The sequence below is a fragment of the Hydra vulgaris genome, chromosome 07 (genome assembly GCF_038396675.1).
Source record: "Hydra vulgaris chromosome 07, alternate assembly HydraT2T_AEP".
In the NCBI taxonomy this organism is placed as follows: Eukaryota; Metazoa; Cnidaria; class Hydrozoa; order Anthoathecata; family Hydridae; genus Hydra; species Hydra vulgaris.
Genome location: NC_088926.1, coordinates 39,750,289 through 39,769,700, shown reverse-complemented (window position 1 = coordinate 39,769,700; position 19,412 = coordinate 39,750,289). Strand labels below are relative to the sequence as shown.

Sequence of the window (19,412 nt, the reverse complement as noted above, 5' to 3'; positions counted from 1 at the left end):
TAGTACTATTTTTATTGTAAATTAACAGTTTCTCTCAGTTTAAAGTTCTGACAAGAACCTGTTTCTTTTACAAAAAGTTCCAGAGAACTATTGTTGATATGAAACCGATGTAATTGAGGAATTATTTTCTTGTTTACGTCGGAATGATTATTTACAAGGATTTAATTTTTTCTTTTTAAAACAAAATGTCATTTGATGTGATTTTATGGTATATTTTAGATTTAATCGATTATCGGTTTATCTTAGGTATGTTTGTTGCTTGTTTTTTATATTATATATATAATATTTTGTAGCTATGCTTTAGTGATAAAATTACGTTGACTATGGTGTGTCCCCTTATTATGAGTCTTTTTTTCTAATTTCTTTGTATTTCACCATGACAGCTTTTTTTCATAAGTCTTGCGTATTTCTGTTTAGACTTTAATTGCTCTGTCTAATTTAAGAAAGGCAGATTGCATCACGTGTTTTATCTTAGAAAATTTATAAAAGTATATCAATTGGAAGACAGAAAAAATGCGGATATTTTCAACGGGTAATTTGCGGGAAGAAAGTGCAAAATATTTTCCCAACTTTTTTTTTCTGCCCTCTATTACTGCACTTTTGAACTGTTTCAGTATTTTACCAATTCAGTATAAATCGCCCTTAAAGAAATAAATTCGTCAAAGTTTTTAACAAATGTTAAAATCAAATCAACAAATATTTATTTTATACAATTTCTTTAGAAACTTGATTTATAAAAAACATTCACTTGTTTAAGTAAAATATTTTATGTTTTATTAAAACAACCGAGCTACGAAACTTTTTTGGAATATATGAATAATAGAAAGTATTTTTTAATTATATATTTGAATAATTTTTGTTGTTTTCTTTTTAATATGTTAATTTTATCACTGCGCTCTCCTGAGACCGCTAAGGTAAATTTTGGTTTACTCGAATTTTTTTTTGTTTAATTATTAATATTGGGCTTAGGTAAGTGTTTGAGAATTATTTTTAAAATCTAAAAACTAACTTTTTTTTGAACTAAACATATTTTTTTGTAAAAATAGTTTTTACCTAAAATAAATTATGGAGGGGGAGGGTAATATGGGGAGGGCGGGGATTTTTTTCAAAAGTTATAGGGTATTACACCTCTTAAAAAAATTTTTGTTAAAAGAATACAACTTTGAAATGAAAAAATGAGATCTTTTATGATAAAATTGGGAAAAATTCCAGAGTTAAAAATATAACGTCAATGCAATAAATGCAGCAGTTTAACATGAAATATTGAAACTCCTTACAAAATAATTCAATCATTTCAAAGTTCACAATAATTAAAAATTTAAAAAAAGGAGAGAAAAGGACTACTTGAAACTGTTTATACCGAACTTAATCACTGACTATGCTGAAGAAAAGGAACAAGATGACATACTAAAATATTTTTAATTTTTTTTTTTAATTTTTTATTTTTAGGTGCCCCAAGAAGTCCTAACGGTCTTGTTACAGAGCACCGCGGAAGCGCATTTAACCGGGAAGTTCACGCCTTCTTCCTTACCGTGACGCGAAAACTTGTCCAGAGCTCGTTTCGAACCTCAATCTCCTGCTTATAAAGCAAGCGCTCTGACCACTGCGCCACGGCCGCACAAATATGAACTTTCCGGCTAATATTTAGTTGGTAGTTTAGCTTTTCCAGATGTTTTTGTCTGTTAATTTGAGATATTTTCTCAATCCAATCATTTAGTTTTGATGTTTCACCCCTATTCAATGCATATACATTTGTTTTGCAAGAATTACAAATGTTTTTTGGACAACACTCTTTTTCTACATTATATTCTCTCCAGAATAAGTTTTGAATATGAAGCTGTACTCCTGGAGTTACTTTAATAAGTTTATGTGATCCTTTTACAAAGGAAATAAAGCAACATGCACAAATTAGACATTTTCGTCGGCAAAAAGTTTTTATTTTTTGACAAAAAGAAAATGTTTTATACAATGATATATTATATAACTAAATGTGTAACTTTGATCCGAAAAGTGAAGCCACTTTTGCCCTTTTTACAAATGGCGGATAAAATTTGTAAACAAATATTTTTAACTTTTCTTTTCTTAAATGAAGTAAATATATTTTAAACTTAAATACTATTTATGTAAAAGTGTTAAGCGGAAATTATAATACTTGTAAAATAATAATTTATGATTCCTTAATTTATTTTTGATTAAAAAGGGATTAAACTAAGGGTCTGCGTCTCGAAACTTTTCTTAATACGATACGATACGATAAGATATGGGAATGTGCGTTTCGTAATTTTTTTTATATTACGATAATATCGTAACCAAAAAATTTGCATGATAAAGTTTCGAAATTTATTGATTCATTTCGATATTTATCGTTCAATTACCATAAATATTGTAACTGATATCGTAACTCAAACGAAAACGATACTTATCGGTTCATTACGATATTACTTTTTCCGACAAAAAAATAACTTTTTTGAGAACCTAAATAACTTTAATAAAATAACTGACAAGTGCACTATTTAATGTAAAAAAAGAAATAAACAAAACTTTATTTGTAATTTTGATTTTTTAATTTATTTAAGACTTAAGCTGAAACAAAAAACAACTAAAAACAAAAAATAACAATGTTTTACTTGATAAATTGTTGGCTTTACATATTTAACATGTTAAGGTTTGCGCTTGTGACTTAATATAAAAAAATATTAAAATTTAATCTCAAAGACAAGGTTTATTGAAATCACTAAATCAATATATGGCAAATTTTATAAACTCTAAGCAGTGAAATAGACCAATGATGCCACTTAAGCAATGAACCAGTTTAAGTTAGTCATCAATTTCAACTGCTGATGAAAAAGTTGAAATAGAAGGTCCCTGACTGGAAGCAACTGAATTCTCAGAGTCATTGGTAGAAGCCTCTTCAGGCAATTCTTCTTTTTCCTCCTGACTGGTTAGAAACCATCTTTTGATCTGGATCTTAGGGTAGTTTTGCTGAATGTACAACAATTTTTTAACTTGTTCAGGCTACAACTTGTTCAGGCTGCTTTAATAAGAAACGATTCCACCACCGGCACTAAAGGCTCTTTCTGAAGATGCTAAGGAAGCAGATTCACATAGCCATTTTTTAGCAGTTTGAGCAAGAAGAGGAAATTTGTATATATTTGCTCTCCAAAATTCTAGCACGTCCACATGAACAACCCCTGGGAGTTTTTGAAATATTTCCCATTCAGTGACAATATCCGACTTTGCAGGTGGAGCCGGACCAGAATAGGAAGTCATAAGTGCAGGAGCTTCTTTGATTCCAACATTATAGAAATGATTATCTTCTGAAACATGACCTTGGATTTTAGCATGTAACCGTTTATTAAATAATCTTGTTGCAGAAATCCATTCCTGATAAACATTGGATTGAGTAATCAGTGCCTCATAGGCTTCATCAAATCCACCCAGTTTTTTCAGAGCTCTTCCCTTGTGCAAGGGGTTAAACAAGTAGGCAACAGAGGAAAAAAGGTTTTGACAACCAGTGTCCGGAAAACGAACATCCAAGTTTTCCACCAATTTTTGGTGAAACATTTGTGCTGTTGGTGATGCCCCACCAGCCTTGATGAAATCCAGGCATTTGTACCTCAGTGTGTAAATTTTTGAGATAACTAGGTGAATGCTTACTTCTTTGTCAGCAGAGAAACATTCTGAAATCTCAGCAACTCTCCTCAGAATAGGCAAATTTTATCATAAAGATTGAACTCATCTTCTGAAGGAATGACTAGAGCTAGATTGGTGTCATCTTTTCCAGGAATGCCTCAAATGGAGCTGAGGAAAAGACGCATTTTTACAATGCTCTCCATCATAAAAGTTGAATTCCAGCGTGTTTTCACGGGAGTGATGATTTTCACAAATTTTAACTTATCCTTGCCAACAACATCACTTTCACCAAGCAACAGCTTTAGCTAAAAATTAAAATAGAATTATAAGAAACATAACATAAAAGTAACCATGAGCGAGATCTCGTCTCGATCTCGTTTCTCGTGAGAAATGGGACTTCTCGTGAGAAACGAGAAATAGAAAATTCTCGCGAGAAGTAGAACGAGACTTAAATATTATATTATTTTCCAAATTAAAAATTATTATAATTTACAAAATGCTTAACAATTTGTTTTATTAACTAATTAATATTTTGACTCCGTGATTTTAATAAATCTAATTAAAAATTTAATTTGTTTTTGACAAAAACAAATTAAATTCTTAATTAGATTTTTAACTAGATTTTTCAATTAGATTTTTAAAAAAAATCGAGTTAAAAAATTTTAATTAGATTTTAAATATATTTAATTAGATTTTAAATACAAAAACTTTTTGTATAAAATGGTGCACTTTCGACTTAATATCATTAGTTTACCAGTGGAATTCAACTTGACACATATTGTTCATATTGAAAAGAAATATTCTTGCCTCATTTCAACGATATAAAATTTCACCAAAAAAAAACAAAATCTGGAGATATTTTCTAAAAACAAGTGACGGTCCTGAATGCAAGGCGTGCAAAAACTCTGTGACAAACAAAAGATGGAAACACAAGCGGACTTCATCGTCACCTCGAAAAAAAACACAGCCAAAATTACGTTGAGTATTCTGAAAAAACTGACGACTCTCTTCTTCCTCCTCCTAAGGAGAAACAACGAACCATGGTCGAAATGCTTGAAACAAAGTCCAAATATGACAAAGACAATTCCATTCAAAAACAGTTTGACTCTGCAATGCTGGATTACTTTTGCCCTGATCTGGCATCCTTTTCAGCAGTCGAAGGAAGAGGTTTCAAGAAATTGTTTGACATTGCAAACCCTAAACTGAGCCTTCATCACAGAACAACATATTCAAGAAAGCTTTCAATTCGGTTGAGAGAAGTTCAAGCTGGAATGAAGAGCATAATAACGGAGATTACGCTAAATCTAAAAAGTGCTGCATTTACATTTGACCTTTGGACTTGAGCTTTGGACAGCTACATCTCTTGGACTTTTCATGTTATTGACGAAAATTGGAGATTACATCACTGGACACCCCACGTGCAACAGTTCCCAGGCAGACACATAGGTATCTTAATTAAAGGAAAGCTGGATTCTTTCTTAGAAGAACTAAATTTGCCTGCTAATTTGCCAATGTACTGCGTGAACGACCAGGCAAGAAACATGAAACTTGCAGTCAAATTGTCAAAGCGCCTTGACCAATAGTTGTGCAACAATCATATTTTGCAATGTGCAGTTCGAAACTCATTTGGAATGACTGCTAGAATGGATAATGCGTTGCAAACATGCAAAGATTTGGCTTCTTTAACTCACCAGTCAACAGTTGCAGCTGAGTTGCTTGAATCAGAATCAGACGCTCAAGGAATCGATTTTAGACAGTTACGCCAATCTGTTGACAAAAGATGGAATAGTGAACTGGATTGCATGGCTTCTGTCCTACATCTAAAGAGTGCAATTATCAGCTTATGTGCAAATGAAGATATTTTTTCTTCAAAGACCATCAGTGCATCACAGTGGAAATCAATCGAGGGAGCAATAGAAATTTTGGCACCATTTAAAGAAGCTACAGAAACGTGGTTGGCTGAGTCTTTTCCAACAGTTAACACTGTCGCCGATTCTCTTTACTTAATCCATGACAAAATTGATCAATTTATTGAGACCGATGGGAAAAGTGGCTACGGTGTCTTGTACGCAAAGAACTTGAAAAGCTGCATTGAGAAAAGATTTTCTCTTTGTCACACTGGAAACTTATTGAGTGCTGCAGCAAACTACTTAAATCCTGCTTCAAAGGGACTTCACTTGAAGCTCTTCAAAAAATTTCAAAAAAAAAAAAGAATGGTTAGCCTCACAGGTTAAGGATAATGTTGAGTGTCAACCTGTTGCCAGAGTCCTTTCAGCAGATTTGTCCCCTAATTCAAAACTAAAGCGCAAGTTAAACGTCAGACTTGAAACACAAGAGCCACCATCTGAACTGAATCTTATTTGAAGCAAAATGTGTCAGTATGAATATCTCCCTGATGCCAAAAAAGACTTTCCGAGTCTTGATTGGTGGAAATTGCATTTAAATACATTGCCAGAATTCTCTTCATTAGCTAGACAAATTTTAGCTATTCCAGCAAGTTCAACTAAATCAGAGAGAGTTTTTAGCTCATGTGGAAATGTCGTCCGATCATCCAGACACAACTTTCACCCAGAAAAAGTAGAACAAATCGTCTTAATCAGAGAAAACATTGTCTTGTTGGAAAAGTTTGGCAAAAAAATTCTGAATTAATATTTGAAAAAGTTGTTTACATTTGACAAATATCATTTGTGTCTATTTGTCAAAACCATGTTTACATTTTTTTTTTTCTTGGATTTTAATAAATTTGTTTTCAAAAATTGTTAAATTTCTCGTCTCGTCTTGTTCTCGGTCTCACGAGAAGTACTAACTTCTCGTCTCGGTCTCGTCTCGGTTTGAAAAAACCTAGTCTCGCTCATGGTTACATAAAAGGTGATTAGTACTATTTACTATTATTAAAAACTGATATTAACTATGTTAAATGTTTTTACTTTTTAAGTGTTAACATTTTATCAGTTATTAATGATAGCTATCATTAGAAAAATTTTGTCACACAAAGTGTACTGAAAAGTGTAAATTGTGCTTGTATTGTATTAAACTATAAATTAAATTGCTTTAAAAGCTAAAAAGGATGTTAAACTAAAAACTAGTTACCTCTTTTTTAACTCATTGCTCAGACAATGATGACTTGTGTCATCTTAAACTTAATTCAGTTGCTTTTTGGATTGCTTTAACTGCCATATTCAAAAGATGTTCAGCACACAAAAGAAGTGCATCTACAAAAATGCACTTGGCTGAATCATGGACACACACAATGGACAAAACTCCATTATTTCCGGCCAACTCTGAAACATTCCTGAAAAGCAAAGTAAAATTAGTTGTTTGCTTTTTGATATTTTAAAATGCAAACTAATGCTTTTGTTGTAATTTTAGATATAAGTAAAAGTATTAATTTGTGCAATTAATTTTAAACTAAATGGTGGGTTTTGCTTTTTTGTAACAAAAAGTTATCTAAATAACTCAAACGGTTGACTTAATTTACAGAAATTTTAACCTAATAAAAATAAAGTACTAAAACATACTTATCCAGACGAAGAGCAATGGCTTTAGCTGTATGTTGTCCGGAAAACGGAATAACTCCAATCACAAACATCTTTAACCGGAAGTCTTCACTCACATAGTGCAATGTACTGGCTTGGAATGCATCATTGTTTCAACTTTGCCAAAGGTCAGTTGAGATTGCAAATCCAGCGGTCTTTGGCAATTCCTCCTTTAGAATGTCTTCCACACAGATTTTCATATTATTGTTATTTCTAGTTACATATCAATTTGGTTACCTACTAAGAAAACCAAAAAAAAATTAGTGTGGATTGGTCTTAAAAAAGTAGTTTTTTTAAAAATTTTGTTCTCTTGGAACTCCCATTGAATTGACTCCCCACCCCAAAATAAAATTTATTTAAAACAATTAAAATTTTGTATACTTGAAACGGGAGTATTTTGTTGCAGTCTTCACATTCGTTTTTGGGTTCCAGTAGTGATCAAAATCTTTACAAGCTTTATGTTCAACCAAAGAGAATGCCAAATTTAAACGGGCCAAAAACTTGACAATTTCAATGTCTCCTCTAAGCTGTTCACGGTCTTGTGGCTTGTATTTGACCCAATGCTTTAGATTTTGGAACTTTTCTGCTGATGGTCCGGAAAGTCTTCTTTATTTAACTTTACTCCCCAACACTAATGGCGTCTTTTCATCTCGGACCTGCTCATAAGCCTCGCCTTCATTGTAGGTCTAAAAATTAATATGAAACCTGTTAAAATACCTAATATTGAAACATTCATCAGCATTTATTGAAAGTTATTGATATTTATTGTTAAATGGTACTTTAATAGTAACAATAACTAATACATATGAAAATAAAAGTTAATATTTAAATTAAAAAAGTAAAAACGTTTCTACACTTTATTGCACCTGTTCTAACTCATCAAAAAGAATATGGCGCTTTTTCTCCAGGGTTGCAAACTGAACAGGAGGCTTCCGTGTCAAATGTGATCTCATGCTAGATGTGCTTCTGTCCGTCAACTTGCAAATTGAAAAACAATACTTGCATTTTGCAGTAACAAGTCGCTCTTCATCAGGTGTAGTACTGACCTCTTCATAAAAGTGATTCCGAATTTCGGTCCTTGGCCTTGGCATTCTTCAAAATGTTGTTCAATTACAATTTTAATACTAATTCAAACTAAAATTTTAACATCTTTCCTTATAAAAAGAGATTTTTTTTAAGAGCCTTATGATGTATATCTAAGTAATTTGAAGAGTATTCAAAAACTTTTTCCCAGAGAGTTTTTAAAAACGTTTTTATGACTACTAGCCAGTTAATTTTGGTTAGGTAGAACCGTTATTGAAACCGTAACCAAAACCAAAAAAAAGTTATTTTAAAAAAAAGTAACCACGAAAAAAAATTAAACTATTTAATTGGTGATTTTAATTTCTATTGTTTACAGTATCACGTCAAATACGACATTAAAAAGTTTTACAATGGCGTATTTAAAAACGGAGCGTTTCTCTTAAAAAAGGAATCATTAAATGGGATATCATAAATCATTTTCCGATTCTTATCTCCATAAATACAGATACTAAATTAACATTAGATAAAAAAAACAACTTTTGTAAACGCATTTATAGCAAAGCAAATTTAGCATCATTTAATGACCAATTATCAATGCTTCATTGGCACCATATTGATCATTTTCAGGACGCCAACTTAGCATATAGCAATTTTCTTAAAACATTCTATGATATTTATGACGCAAATTTTCCTAAAATTCAAATAAACCAAAAGCTTTAAAATAAATAACATCCCCATGGATAACCGATGTACTAAGAAAATCTTCCACAATTAAACAAAAATTATATATTAAGTACATGAAATCCAAATCAGTTGAAAATAAAACCATTTACAAAAATTATGCTAGAGAGTTCGAAAGACAAAGAAAAAATTTCAAAAAAAAAAAACTATCTTGACTAACTTAAAAAAAAAAAAAAACTCAAAACGCACTTGGTAAGTTTGGTAAAGAGAAATCACTGGTAAAGCTAAAACTAAATCAGGCGCTTTGCCTAACGGTATTAAAGTTAATGATAAAATTTTTTATGCTTTAAGCGATATTGCAGTTAAATTAAATAAGCATTTTGTTTTAGCAAGGCCTAACTTAGCAAAAACTATTTCATATACTGGTGATTCTTTTAAATTTTTACCTCAAAAAAACAACATATCTTAATTGCATTGAAATATTCTATAAGGAATTTGAAGCTGCTTTCAAAACGATTAAACCAAATAAAGCAATAGGATTCGAAGGTATCAACGAAAATGTTTATATAAATTCATACAATATTATATTCACAATCTTTTCGTCTTGCGTTAGCCAACGAGATTTCCCTGATCAACTTAAAATTGCCAAACTGACGGTAAAATTGCCAAAGTAATCAAATTTTGATAGTTGTTGCAAACAGCTATCAAAATTATTAACATATATATATATATATATATATATATATATATATATATATATATATATATATATATATATATATATATATATATATATATATATATATATATAAACTATGTTAGTGTATTCTACAAACAGAGTGCTCAATGTTCTAAAAGAACAGAGCAATAATAAATTAGTAAAAACACTTATCTAATTTTTGATTACTTCAACACTGTGTTTCACCATCAGTAGGTTCATCAGGAAGAATCTTTCTTTGAGTTTTGAAGCATTGATTAAATTTTTATAGATTCTTCCTGATGAACCTGCTGCTGTTGAAACACAGTGTTGAAGTAATCAAAAATTAGATAAGTGTTTTTACTAATTTATAAATATATATATATATATATATATTATATATATATATATATATATATATATATATATATATATCATATATATATATATATATATATATATATATATATATATATATATATATATATATATATATATATATATATATATATATATATATATATATATATATATATATATAGATTTAAGAATAGTAACTTGATTCAATTTTCACGTGATTTCAATTAAAAATTACTACAATTGTTGTAATTAAAAATTGAATTACCCACAAATGATTAAAACATCAGTATAATTAGGAAACCATTATGACCCCATATATCAAGTTAAAACAACAAAATTATTTTCCGCAATTTATATATACGAATTTTGTCATTTCTTAAATTAGGACTTTCTTAAAGCATAGGACTTTGTTAGGTCACACCACGGTATGTTTTTATTAAAAAAACTAAACAGTTGGATTGTTCTCCTAACCGCCTGAGCCGTTTTTAACAATTTAATCTAAAAAGTTGCATCCAAAATTAGGCGATTATTAATTTTTATCAATATTTTAATCAATAAATTGAGAAAATATATTGCAAAATAAGTTAACTTAACATTTAGTTATATCTAATACAAAATATTGTATAATATCGAAACCAAACGATATTTTATCGGAACGTATCGAATCATATAGAAACTCAAAAAATATCGTTATACATTTTTTAGAGATGAATTATGCGATATTTGTCGCTAAAAGCGATACTGATATCGTGCATATCGAAACCCAAACAATATTTTATCCGAATCATATTGAAACATATCGGATCATAGCAATTCATATCGAAACCCATTATCGTAAAAAATATTGGTTAGTTTCGATATTTCGATAACGATACCTAGATGCTTAGATTAAACTTTTGAATAGCAAAGTAAAACGACAGACGCTTTTTATGAATTAAAATATTTTTTAATGAACATTGGCTCATAAAAAAATTTTTATAAGTATTTTATAATTATTAAAATTTTTTTTTTGATTTATCTTTTATTCATTGGGAACTTTTGAGTTGCATTTTTTAACTTTTATTCCACACTTCGGATTAAGCTTTTGCCCTTTTTACAAATGGCGAACTATTGTTATAAACAAAAAAAAGCGGCTTCATTTTTTGTCTAATAAAATCCCGCAAGACATCTAGTTATATAATATATCATTGGTTATATATGATCGCTTTTAAAATAATTATTTTCATCTGTATTGCAACATTTTGTACCAATTTGAATAGATGATGTAATCATAAAATGACGCATTTTATTTTAGACATGTTAATTAAATCTAAAATTTCTATATTTAAAAATTAGTTTAAATTTTAAAAATTATTTTAAAATACTTTATTTAACCCAATAATAGTAAATTAAAAAAAATTTATAGTAAACCAAAATTTACCCTGGCGGTCTCAGGAGAGCACAGTGTAATGACTTATATTTAAATTATTTTGTTTTAAAAATGTGATAAAATGTTTAAATTATTAAAATTAAAAAATAATATATATATATATATATATATATATATATATATATATATATATATATATATATATATATATATATATATATATTTTAAAGAATTATTGTATTTAAAAGTTTCACAATTTTAATACTTTTACATATCATTTTAATTTAATATTAGTTTATGTATATAATGTTATTATGTAAAATGTTCTATTTAATAAAATTAACTGCGAACTAGCATAAGTGCGAACTGGCATAAGTGCGAACCAATTGCAAAAACTGGCATAAGTGCGAATTGGCACAAGCGCGAATTAGCATAAGTGCGCCGAAAGAGTTTGCAAACATTGGCATTAGTGCGAATTGGCATAAGTGCGAACTGGCATAAGTGCGAATCAACTGCAAAAACTGGCATAAGTGCGGCATAAGTGCGAACTGTTATAAGTGCGCCAAAAAAATTCGAAAATTTTGGAATAAGAGGGCGGTAGCATTAGTGCATCGAATACATTTTTCAACTTTTTCTTAGTGGGGACTCTTGAATTTTTTTATTTTTAAAAAAAAATCAGTAAATATTTTTATTTTCTTTGTCTAAAACTCAATTTAAAAGTTGGTGTTGTCGTTCAAAAACTGTGCGGGAACGGGACACCTTAGTGAGGCTTCTATAAGGCTTAGTGGCCTCAATGCCACGAAGCCGTTTAGATCTTTTTTTATCAAAGGCTTCTAATAAATTAGGCTTTAATAAACGTTTTTTCCAAAGTTGGTTAAGCCCGGTAGTGAGCTCGTGTTACAGTCTTTGTTAATAAAAGTATTAAAAGAGATTGTTGAACTTTCCAATGAATTCCAATGAGGTTACTCCACACAATGTTTAAAATATTCTTTAAATAAAATATTTACAAGTTGTTTGCCATTTTGATAAATAAGCTTTTTTTTATCAAAATACTATTTAATAGTTTGACTTATTCTCTTCTTTATTGCTGTAACTTGTCCAGTGAGCATGCATAGTGAACATAGAGTAAAGTATGCTGTGACAACCAATTTAATCAAGTTGTAGTTCCTACAAATAATCCGAGCATCACACAAAACATTTTAAATTTTTTCTTTCAAAGCAAAGTTCATGAACTTCCATGTCTTATTTATTTATTTCAAACTATATTTATAGTTAACAATTTACAATTGTTGTTCATATACGGGCAATATATGTTCATATTTCAGGCCTGTACACGGGCCTGAACATTAAGTTTATGAACTTTTAATTTGTAAAGAAATCAAGTTCGTCAACTTTTTTAAATGTAACATTTTTAATCAACTCGTATTTCCAAAAAAATAAAATTTTAATTGTAAATTTATTACTGAGTGTTAATTTAGTAATTGCATAGTTGGGTATGAGATAAGCAAAACCATGCAAAACCAATATTGTGTTAGTCATTCAAAAACTGATTTAATATTAACCATACTTAATTTTTAGGTTCAGCATATCATTTTTACTAGGGAAATGGTAATATTTTATTTTTCAAATATTAGTCAAAATGAAAAATAAAATGAAGCCAGAGAAACAATTTTTTTCTATTCTAATGTCTTAACTCTACATATTAGGTCAAAGACACCATATATTGAAATAAGAAAAAAAGATATGAAAATTTATTTTTTATACTAGCATTTTTTCAAAGTACTTTTCTTAGTATGCCCTAACGTTTTTGTAACACTTTACTTAACCCAAGCATAAATAAACTTATGGATAAATATGGATTATAGCTTAGCTCAAGTCTTTTGTTATAAATGATATCGATTCATTAGGGGGCGTTGACCTCATTTTTGAGTGTTTAATTATTCCAAACATGTATATGTTTATATTAATGTCAAATAAGTAATCTTTGCCAAGTACTGTAATGATTGCAGCCTGGGAACCAAAAAAAACTAAAAAAAAAGTAGTTATTTTACCATAATTAAATTATTTTCAATTTATCTACAAATTTAAAATTTCCAGAAATAATCTGCTGTGTTCGGTTTTTATGACTCATCAAAGTTTAATATCTCTTCAAATCGAAGGGGGGGGGGGGGGAGTTAATGAATCAAACTTTTTATGGTCATAATTTTAGAACACGAATATTAGAAAATTATTTCTAATAATCTATCATTTTATTAATCGATCACTGTTTTTATGTATACATATATGCCAAAAAAATGACCATGTAAAGTTCGAACCCCCCCCCCCCCCCTCTTGGCTTGAAGAGACATGATGGTTAAATGAGTGTAGCGTTGAGCAACCGACCTAGCTTCATCAATTAGTTGTTTGTGCTAGGAGGATCGATCTTCATCGCACAAACGGCTAATTGATGTAACTAGTTCGGTGGCTCTATGCTGCACTCATTTATATTAGATTTCTTCTCCGTTAGACATACTAAATTGGTCTCATATAAAAGTCTTGAGAACTTCGTATCCGGACAAACTAAAGACGTCTTTCTAGACGTCACACAGTAGTGTGAGTGTGTGTTTGTGGGGGTGGGGGTACTTTATATTTTAATATAAAGTTTTAAAAGAAGAAAAAACAATAATATAGATTTGGAAGTTACATCATATTATTACTTTATTCTACGCCATCAGCCAGGTTCGTATGAAATATTTCAAATTAAAGCTGTTTTCTTTATAAATATTGCATGTATCTAAGAATACTTTCTTAAAATGTTTAACTATATCTATATTACACTTCTAATCTACGCTACAATAACTGTTAAAGTGACGTCATTACAAAATTCAAATTTGATATGTTATTCTGAAACATCTCTTGAAACTATAGAATTTGAGTTGAAATTCATACAAATATTTTTATGGCAATACCAACCAGAAAATAAAATTATACTAAAAGAACATGCTTTCCTAAGAGTTATGTTATAATTATCAGGTGACATAGAACTATGACCTGATATAATTATCAGGTGACTATGAACTATGACTATGACCTGGACCAATGTATTTGAACCATATTATTTCAGTGATAAACTTGGAGAAACTTGAAAATATTCTGTATATGAAATGCTTACAATGTTTTCATTTAAATATCCGTGGCCTATGGAACATTTAGCATCATTTATTTGTTTAACTGCAACAAAAACATTGACATTTTCGCCCATATAAACCCATATAAACAAGGACGACCCTTGTTTATATTGGTTTATATGGGCTATATCATATCGAGGGTTATGCATTTCTAAGCAGCATACGTAAAAACAGACGTGGTGGATGTGTTGCCGTTTACATATCTAATAAGTTAAACTAGGTAAGACGTAACAATCTCAAATCCAACGAAATAGAGAGCGTTTGTTTCGAAAAAATACTTCCAAAGACGAAGAGTATGTTGTTTTGTGTCCTATATTGCCCACCGGATGGCTCAAAATACCTTAGCCACAAATTCTCTAACCTATTTTCAGTAATGATATCTAAACCTAATTAACCTAATTTATTAGAAACAATTTTAATTAGAGATCCTAATGTTAATTACATGAGGTCAAGTGATCACACTGAAATAAAATCAATGTTAAGATTCTATGGTTTCAAGCAACTAGTAAAAAGCGCAACCAGAACAACGTTAACATCTTCTACTTTAATTGTCGTAATTTATACAAATAATCTCCGGAATGTGAAGAGAACCTTTTTTTAGTCACTTTTACGCTGTGGCACATATACAATCGATCTCAATGTACACTACTGCCACGTTTTTATTTTTTGCGGTCTTTATCAGTATGTACTAAATTTCACGCGTTTTATTACATTTAGTGTTTCATAACAGTTTTTCCGTTTCAGTTTTTCAGTTTTCATTTTTTGTCTTTGAAATTAAATTTTAAAATTATGTTCAAATATATACATATCCTTCATACCTGGAGCATTATTAACTTAACAATAGGCAATGTAAATTTCATATTTTAAAAGACTTCTTACTTCAATTATTTTTCATTTATGGAAACCCGCAGCGTTATAATTTTTCCAGAAATTTATTGATGTGTAGGTGTGAGTAGAAGTCAGACAAGCGAGCGGGAGAAGTGAGAACTATATAAAATCATTTGTCTAAAATAAGTTGAAAATTAGTTTAAGCAAACTATTTTAAACTGGTTTTAAATTTCAGTTTATTTTAAATGAAACACAAATAATCAATATTCAAAAGTTTTTGATTACATTTGACTATTGACTATTGCGGAGTTTCATTCTTTCTTTGAAACATTAATTGATATATCACAATATATGATTTTTTAAGATTTTTTATTATGCTTTTCGTTAAAAAGAAAATTATTAGTTTTAAATACTAGGGGGTTCTAGACCACCTTAATCCCCTGGTTACAGCTCTATTCGGGCAAAGCGATTATGCGGAACTTGAACTTTACTTTATAGAATGAACTTTATAGAATAAAGACCTTTATGATAATGTTTTAATTGGTTTTAGATTTAATTAAATATTAGTTTGTTTTTAAGTTAGGGGCTGTTCAAATAATACGTAACACCTTTTTGGCTGTTTTTAGACACCCCACCCTTCCCCCATGTGACATTTTATGACATTTTCTGTCAACCTCCTCCCTTTTTCCAATATGAGACGTGGCGTTATTTTTACCCAATTTTTCAACTTTTTGCTAACATTTTCATTGATTCCGCTGTGATTAGAATTTAAATTTTAAAAATTTGTCACGTTACACTAAAGCTAACCCCCCTCCCCCATGTGACATTTGGTAACAATTTCTGATACCCCCTCCCACCTTAAAACTGTCACGTATTAACAGCCCCATATAGGTCTGTAAAAATGATACTTTCATATTGATGATAGTATTAAGTGGCTACAATTTTTTTAAATAATAAACATAATTTTTAATTATTCGACAAACAAAATTGCATTTCGAAATCTCAAATTTAATGTTTTATTATTTATTTATTTTATTTGTAAATATTATGATTCATGTTGCTCCATTAGTTTCATCCACTACTCTTGAAGTCTCCGTGATTCCAACAATTTCTGTAGAACTATGTAAGTTTTATCCGAGTTGAAAGGTATTTTGCACTATAGCTACATCATCTGTATTTTGCGCTATAGCTACATCACGTGGTATTGATACATTAAGTTGCTGGGCTTCATCTTGTGGTGGAATTAAACTAGGCTGTGAGGGCTCTATTTGAACTTGCGTAAATGATGAAACTGTTTCCAATTCCGGTGGTTGATTTATACGACTAACGCCAAGTTGATTGTTAAATAACGCATCTGCGCAATGTGAAACACTTTGTAGAAATTCCAATGAAGTTAGACGTTCGTTGGCCAAATTTTCAGTAGCAACTCTGATTTTACGATCATTTAAAACATATTTCTGCTTTCGTCTCCGACGAATCTGAAGTCCACATTCTAAACGTATTTTATCAAGTTGCTGGACTTCTGCAAACTTTCTTAGTTCTGCTAAAATATTAAAAGAATTAAATGCAAATAAAAGATAAGTTCAAAAAATTATATTTTTATTTTAGATTATATATATATATATATAGGTATATATATATATATATATATATATATATATATATATATATATATATATATATATATATATATATATATATATATATATATATATATATATATATATATATATATATATATATATTTACTTATAAAAACCCAAATGTTTGGATGAGCAATCTTTATTCGTTTTAAAAGCGAGGCATGGAAGCTTTCTTGATCAGAGTTCGTTCTTCTGGGACAACCAAAAACAGAAATTTTGTTACTGCCAATACGCCCAATCCAAAATGTTTCCATATAGGTCATTAAACTTTGACATTTTGGTAAGTCATTTATACTTAATGACACCGCAAACAAATTTGGATTCAAATTGCCTAATGTTGGCTGAATATGGTGAGGCGGTAGCAAAGAAAGACACAATAATAGCCTTATCCATTTCTTCAAATCACTGTGAACTTGCAATTTCAAAAGTCAAAACAATCCAAGATGTTTACACTTGTTAATCACAGCCTAAATATAAATAACTGCAAACATAAACTTTCAGTACAAATAAATATATATATTTTTTAAATTGTATTTTAATTTAGTTTTAAAATTGCCATTTTATAACAAAGGTTATTGTATGTTTAGTTAAATATTTTTTTGCTTACATTTACGTAATGAAACCAACAACCTGAAATTTCAGCTAAAGGATATTGAATTTTCAAGGTATTCATCTATGCTTGTTCATAGTCCGTCATTATCCGTAACGGTGACAAATGTGGAACGAGTTCAGCAACTTTGGAAAATGCAAGAGAATACAGCTCTTGCGTTTTTCTAGTCATAAGTATGAAAATAGTTTGGATAAACTTAAACAAAAAAATCTTTACTTCTTGATTCTTTACTTGCAGAACAACATTAATAAAAACAACTATAATTTATAAAAAACAGTAGTAATAACAATAATAACAATAATAACAAAAATAATAATATATGGAGGGTGAACAAGAAAAAACAGGGAATATATTTTGTTTTTTTTCAATTCATTAAGGTGCTCTAAAAAAATGTAACGGTATTAAAAAACACCGCGGAAAAAATAGAATTCCTTTTTTACACCCTTCTTATATTATCTTTTATTGATTATCTTACATGATCAAGCAAAATGTATCCAAATGTTATCATTTGATAAAACATTCTCGGAACTACCTTAAATGTTCCGTCAACGTGCAAATCAGTCGCTGAAGCAACGACTGTTTTCCCGATAAATATGTGAGCATAATCGTTATTTATACCAACGTACCCTTTGTAAAAATTGGTCCCGTCTAAAAACTTACTTATGTTGTTTACTCTCAAAGAGTTGTCTATTTCCCCGCAATTGGCTGGTAATTGCGGCTGCACTGATCTACGTCTGCGATACATAGTGCTTTCCATCATTCCAAAAGAAACGTGATGTGCTGATTGGTTACTAGCAGTTTCTTGGTCAAAATTATCTCGCAAACTTCCACTTGTAGTTTCAGCAGCTCGTTTTATTGATTGTTTTAATTTTAAAATTTCTTTTTTTTCAAAATCTGGCAAATGGTTATACAGTGTTATTTGTACTAACCCTAGCCTTGGTTCACTTGTTGCACGACTTCTACAAAATTCATCCTTACATTTGAAACCGCCGCCATACGATTCTGTTGCTTTTTTGTCTTTACTATAATAGTAAACATTTTGGTAAAAATTTTTAAGTTTTTTCTTTCGCCTTCGAGTATTTCCATTTTAATGTTTAACTAAAAAAAGAAAAGTTTTCTTTTACTATGACTTTTTTGTACTTTGATATAATAAATTGAAGCGTTAACATTAAATTAAATAAGAACGTACTAATCGTTCTAACATTTATAAACTAAACTTAAAAAAATTCGATTTTGTGTGTCACCAACCAGTTCTTTTTCTTTGTACTGGGATGTTTTATCTGAAAACGAATTAACAAAATTCCATTTTTAACCCAAAGCACTTATTTAAATTACTTTCTCCATTCGAATTTAACTGTTTTCTTTAGTTCTGTAAATATTATGAAAAAATATGTTTTTTCAAAGTTGAGTAGGAAACTAAAAACTAAACTTATTTACTACGGAATAATAATTCTTAGTATAGAAGTAATAAAATGTTTTAAATATTTGTTGAATATTGTAGCGAACATAGAGAACAATATACAGGGCCGGCGCACAGTGGGCCAGAACTTTTACTGGACAAAATTCATAACTAATTTAATATTAGAGCTATATTCACTAAAATTAGTATGAGTACTAATATGATGTCTGCGCTTTTTATGAAGGAAATATTTTTTTATTTCGTTGCTATGGATACCTTTATTTTGCTTAGCAACAACCTACTTTTGTTATCTGCAGATATTTTATAAGTGCTATATTCAATAAATTTGGCATGAGTACCAATATGAGATCACACTTCTTACAAAAATGATAATTTTTTAAATGTAGTTGTTATGGATACTTATATTGCTTAGTTACCGGATACTTTCCTTAGTTACAAAGTGGTA

At 29.6% G+C, this 19,412-nt stretch overlaps 1 protein-coding gene across 1 annotated transcript; it reads right to left on the bottom strand.

Annotated features, from left to right (window-relative positions):
- Window positions 1-16,424: 16,424 nt before the first annotated feature.
- Window positions 16,425-17,372, bottom strand: LOC136082777 (uncharacterized). Its single transcript, XM_065802201.1, has 2 exons — window positions 17,044-17,372; window positions 16,425-16,837 (listed from the first exon to the last, which is right to left on the bottom strand). The coding sequence occupies exons 1-2, from the start codon at window positions 17,198-17,200 to the stop codon at window positions 16,425-16,427; spliced, it is 570 nt and encodes a 189-aa protein (XP_065658273.1). The 5' UTR covers window positions 17,201-17,372.
- Window positions 17,373-19,412: the final 2,040 nt, after the last annotated feature.

Coding starts and splice junctions, on each gene's coding strand:
- LOC136082777 (XM_065802201.1), bottom strand. CDS start 17,200: ATGACCTATATGGAAACATTTTGGATTGGGCGTATTGGCAGTAACAAA. Junction 16,838..17,043: donor AAACATTTGGGTTTTTATAA/GTAAATATATAT, acceptor TTAATATTTTAG/CAGAACTAAGAAAGTTTGCA.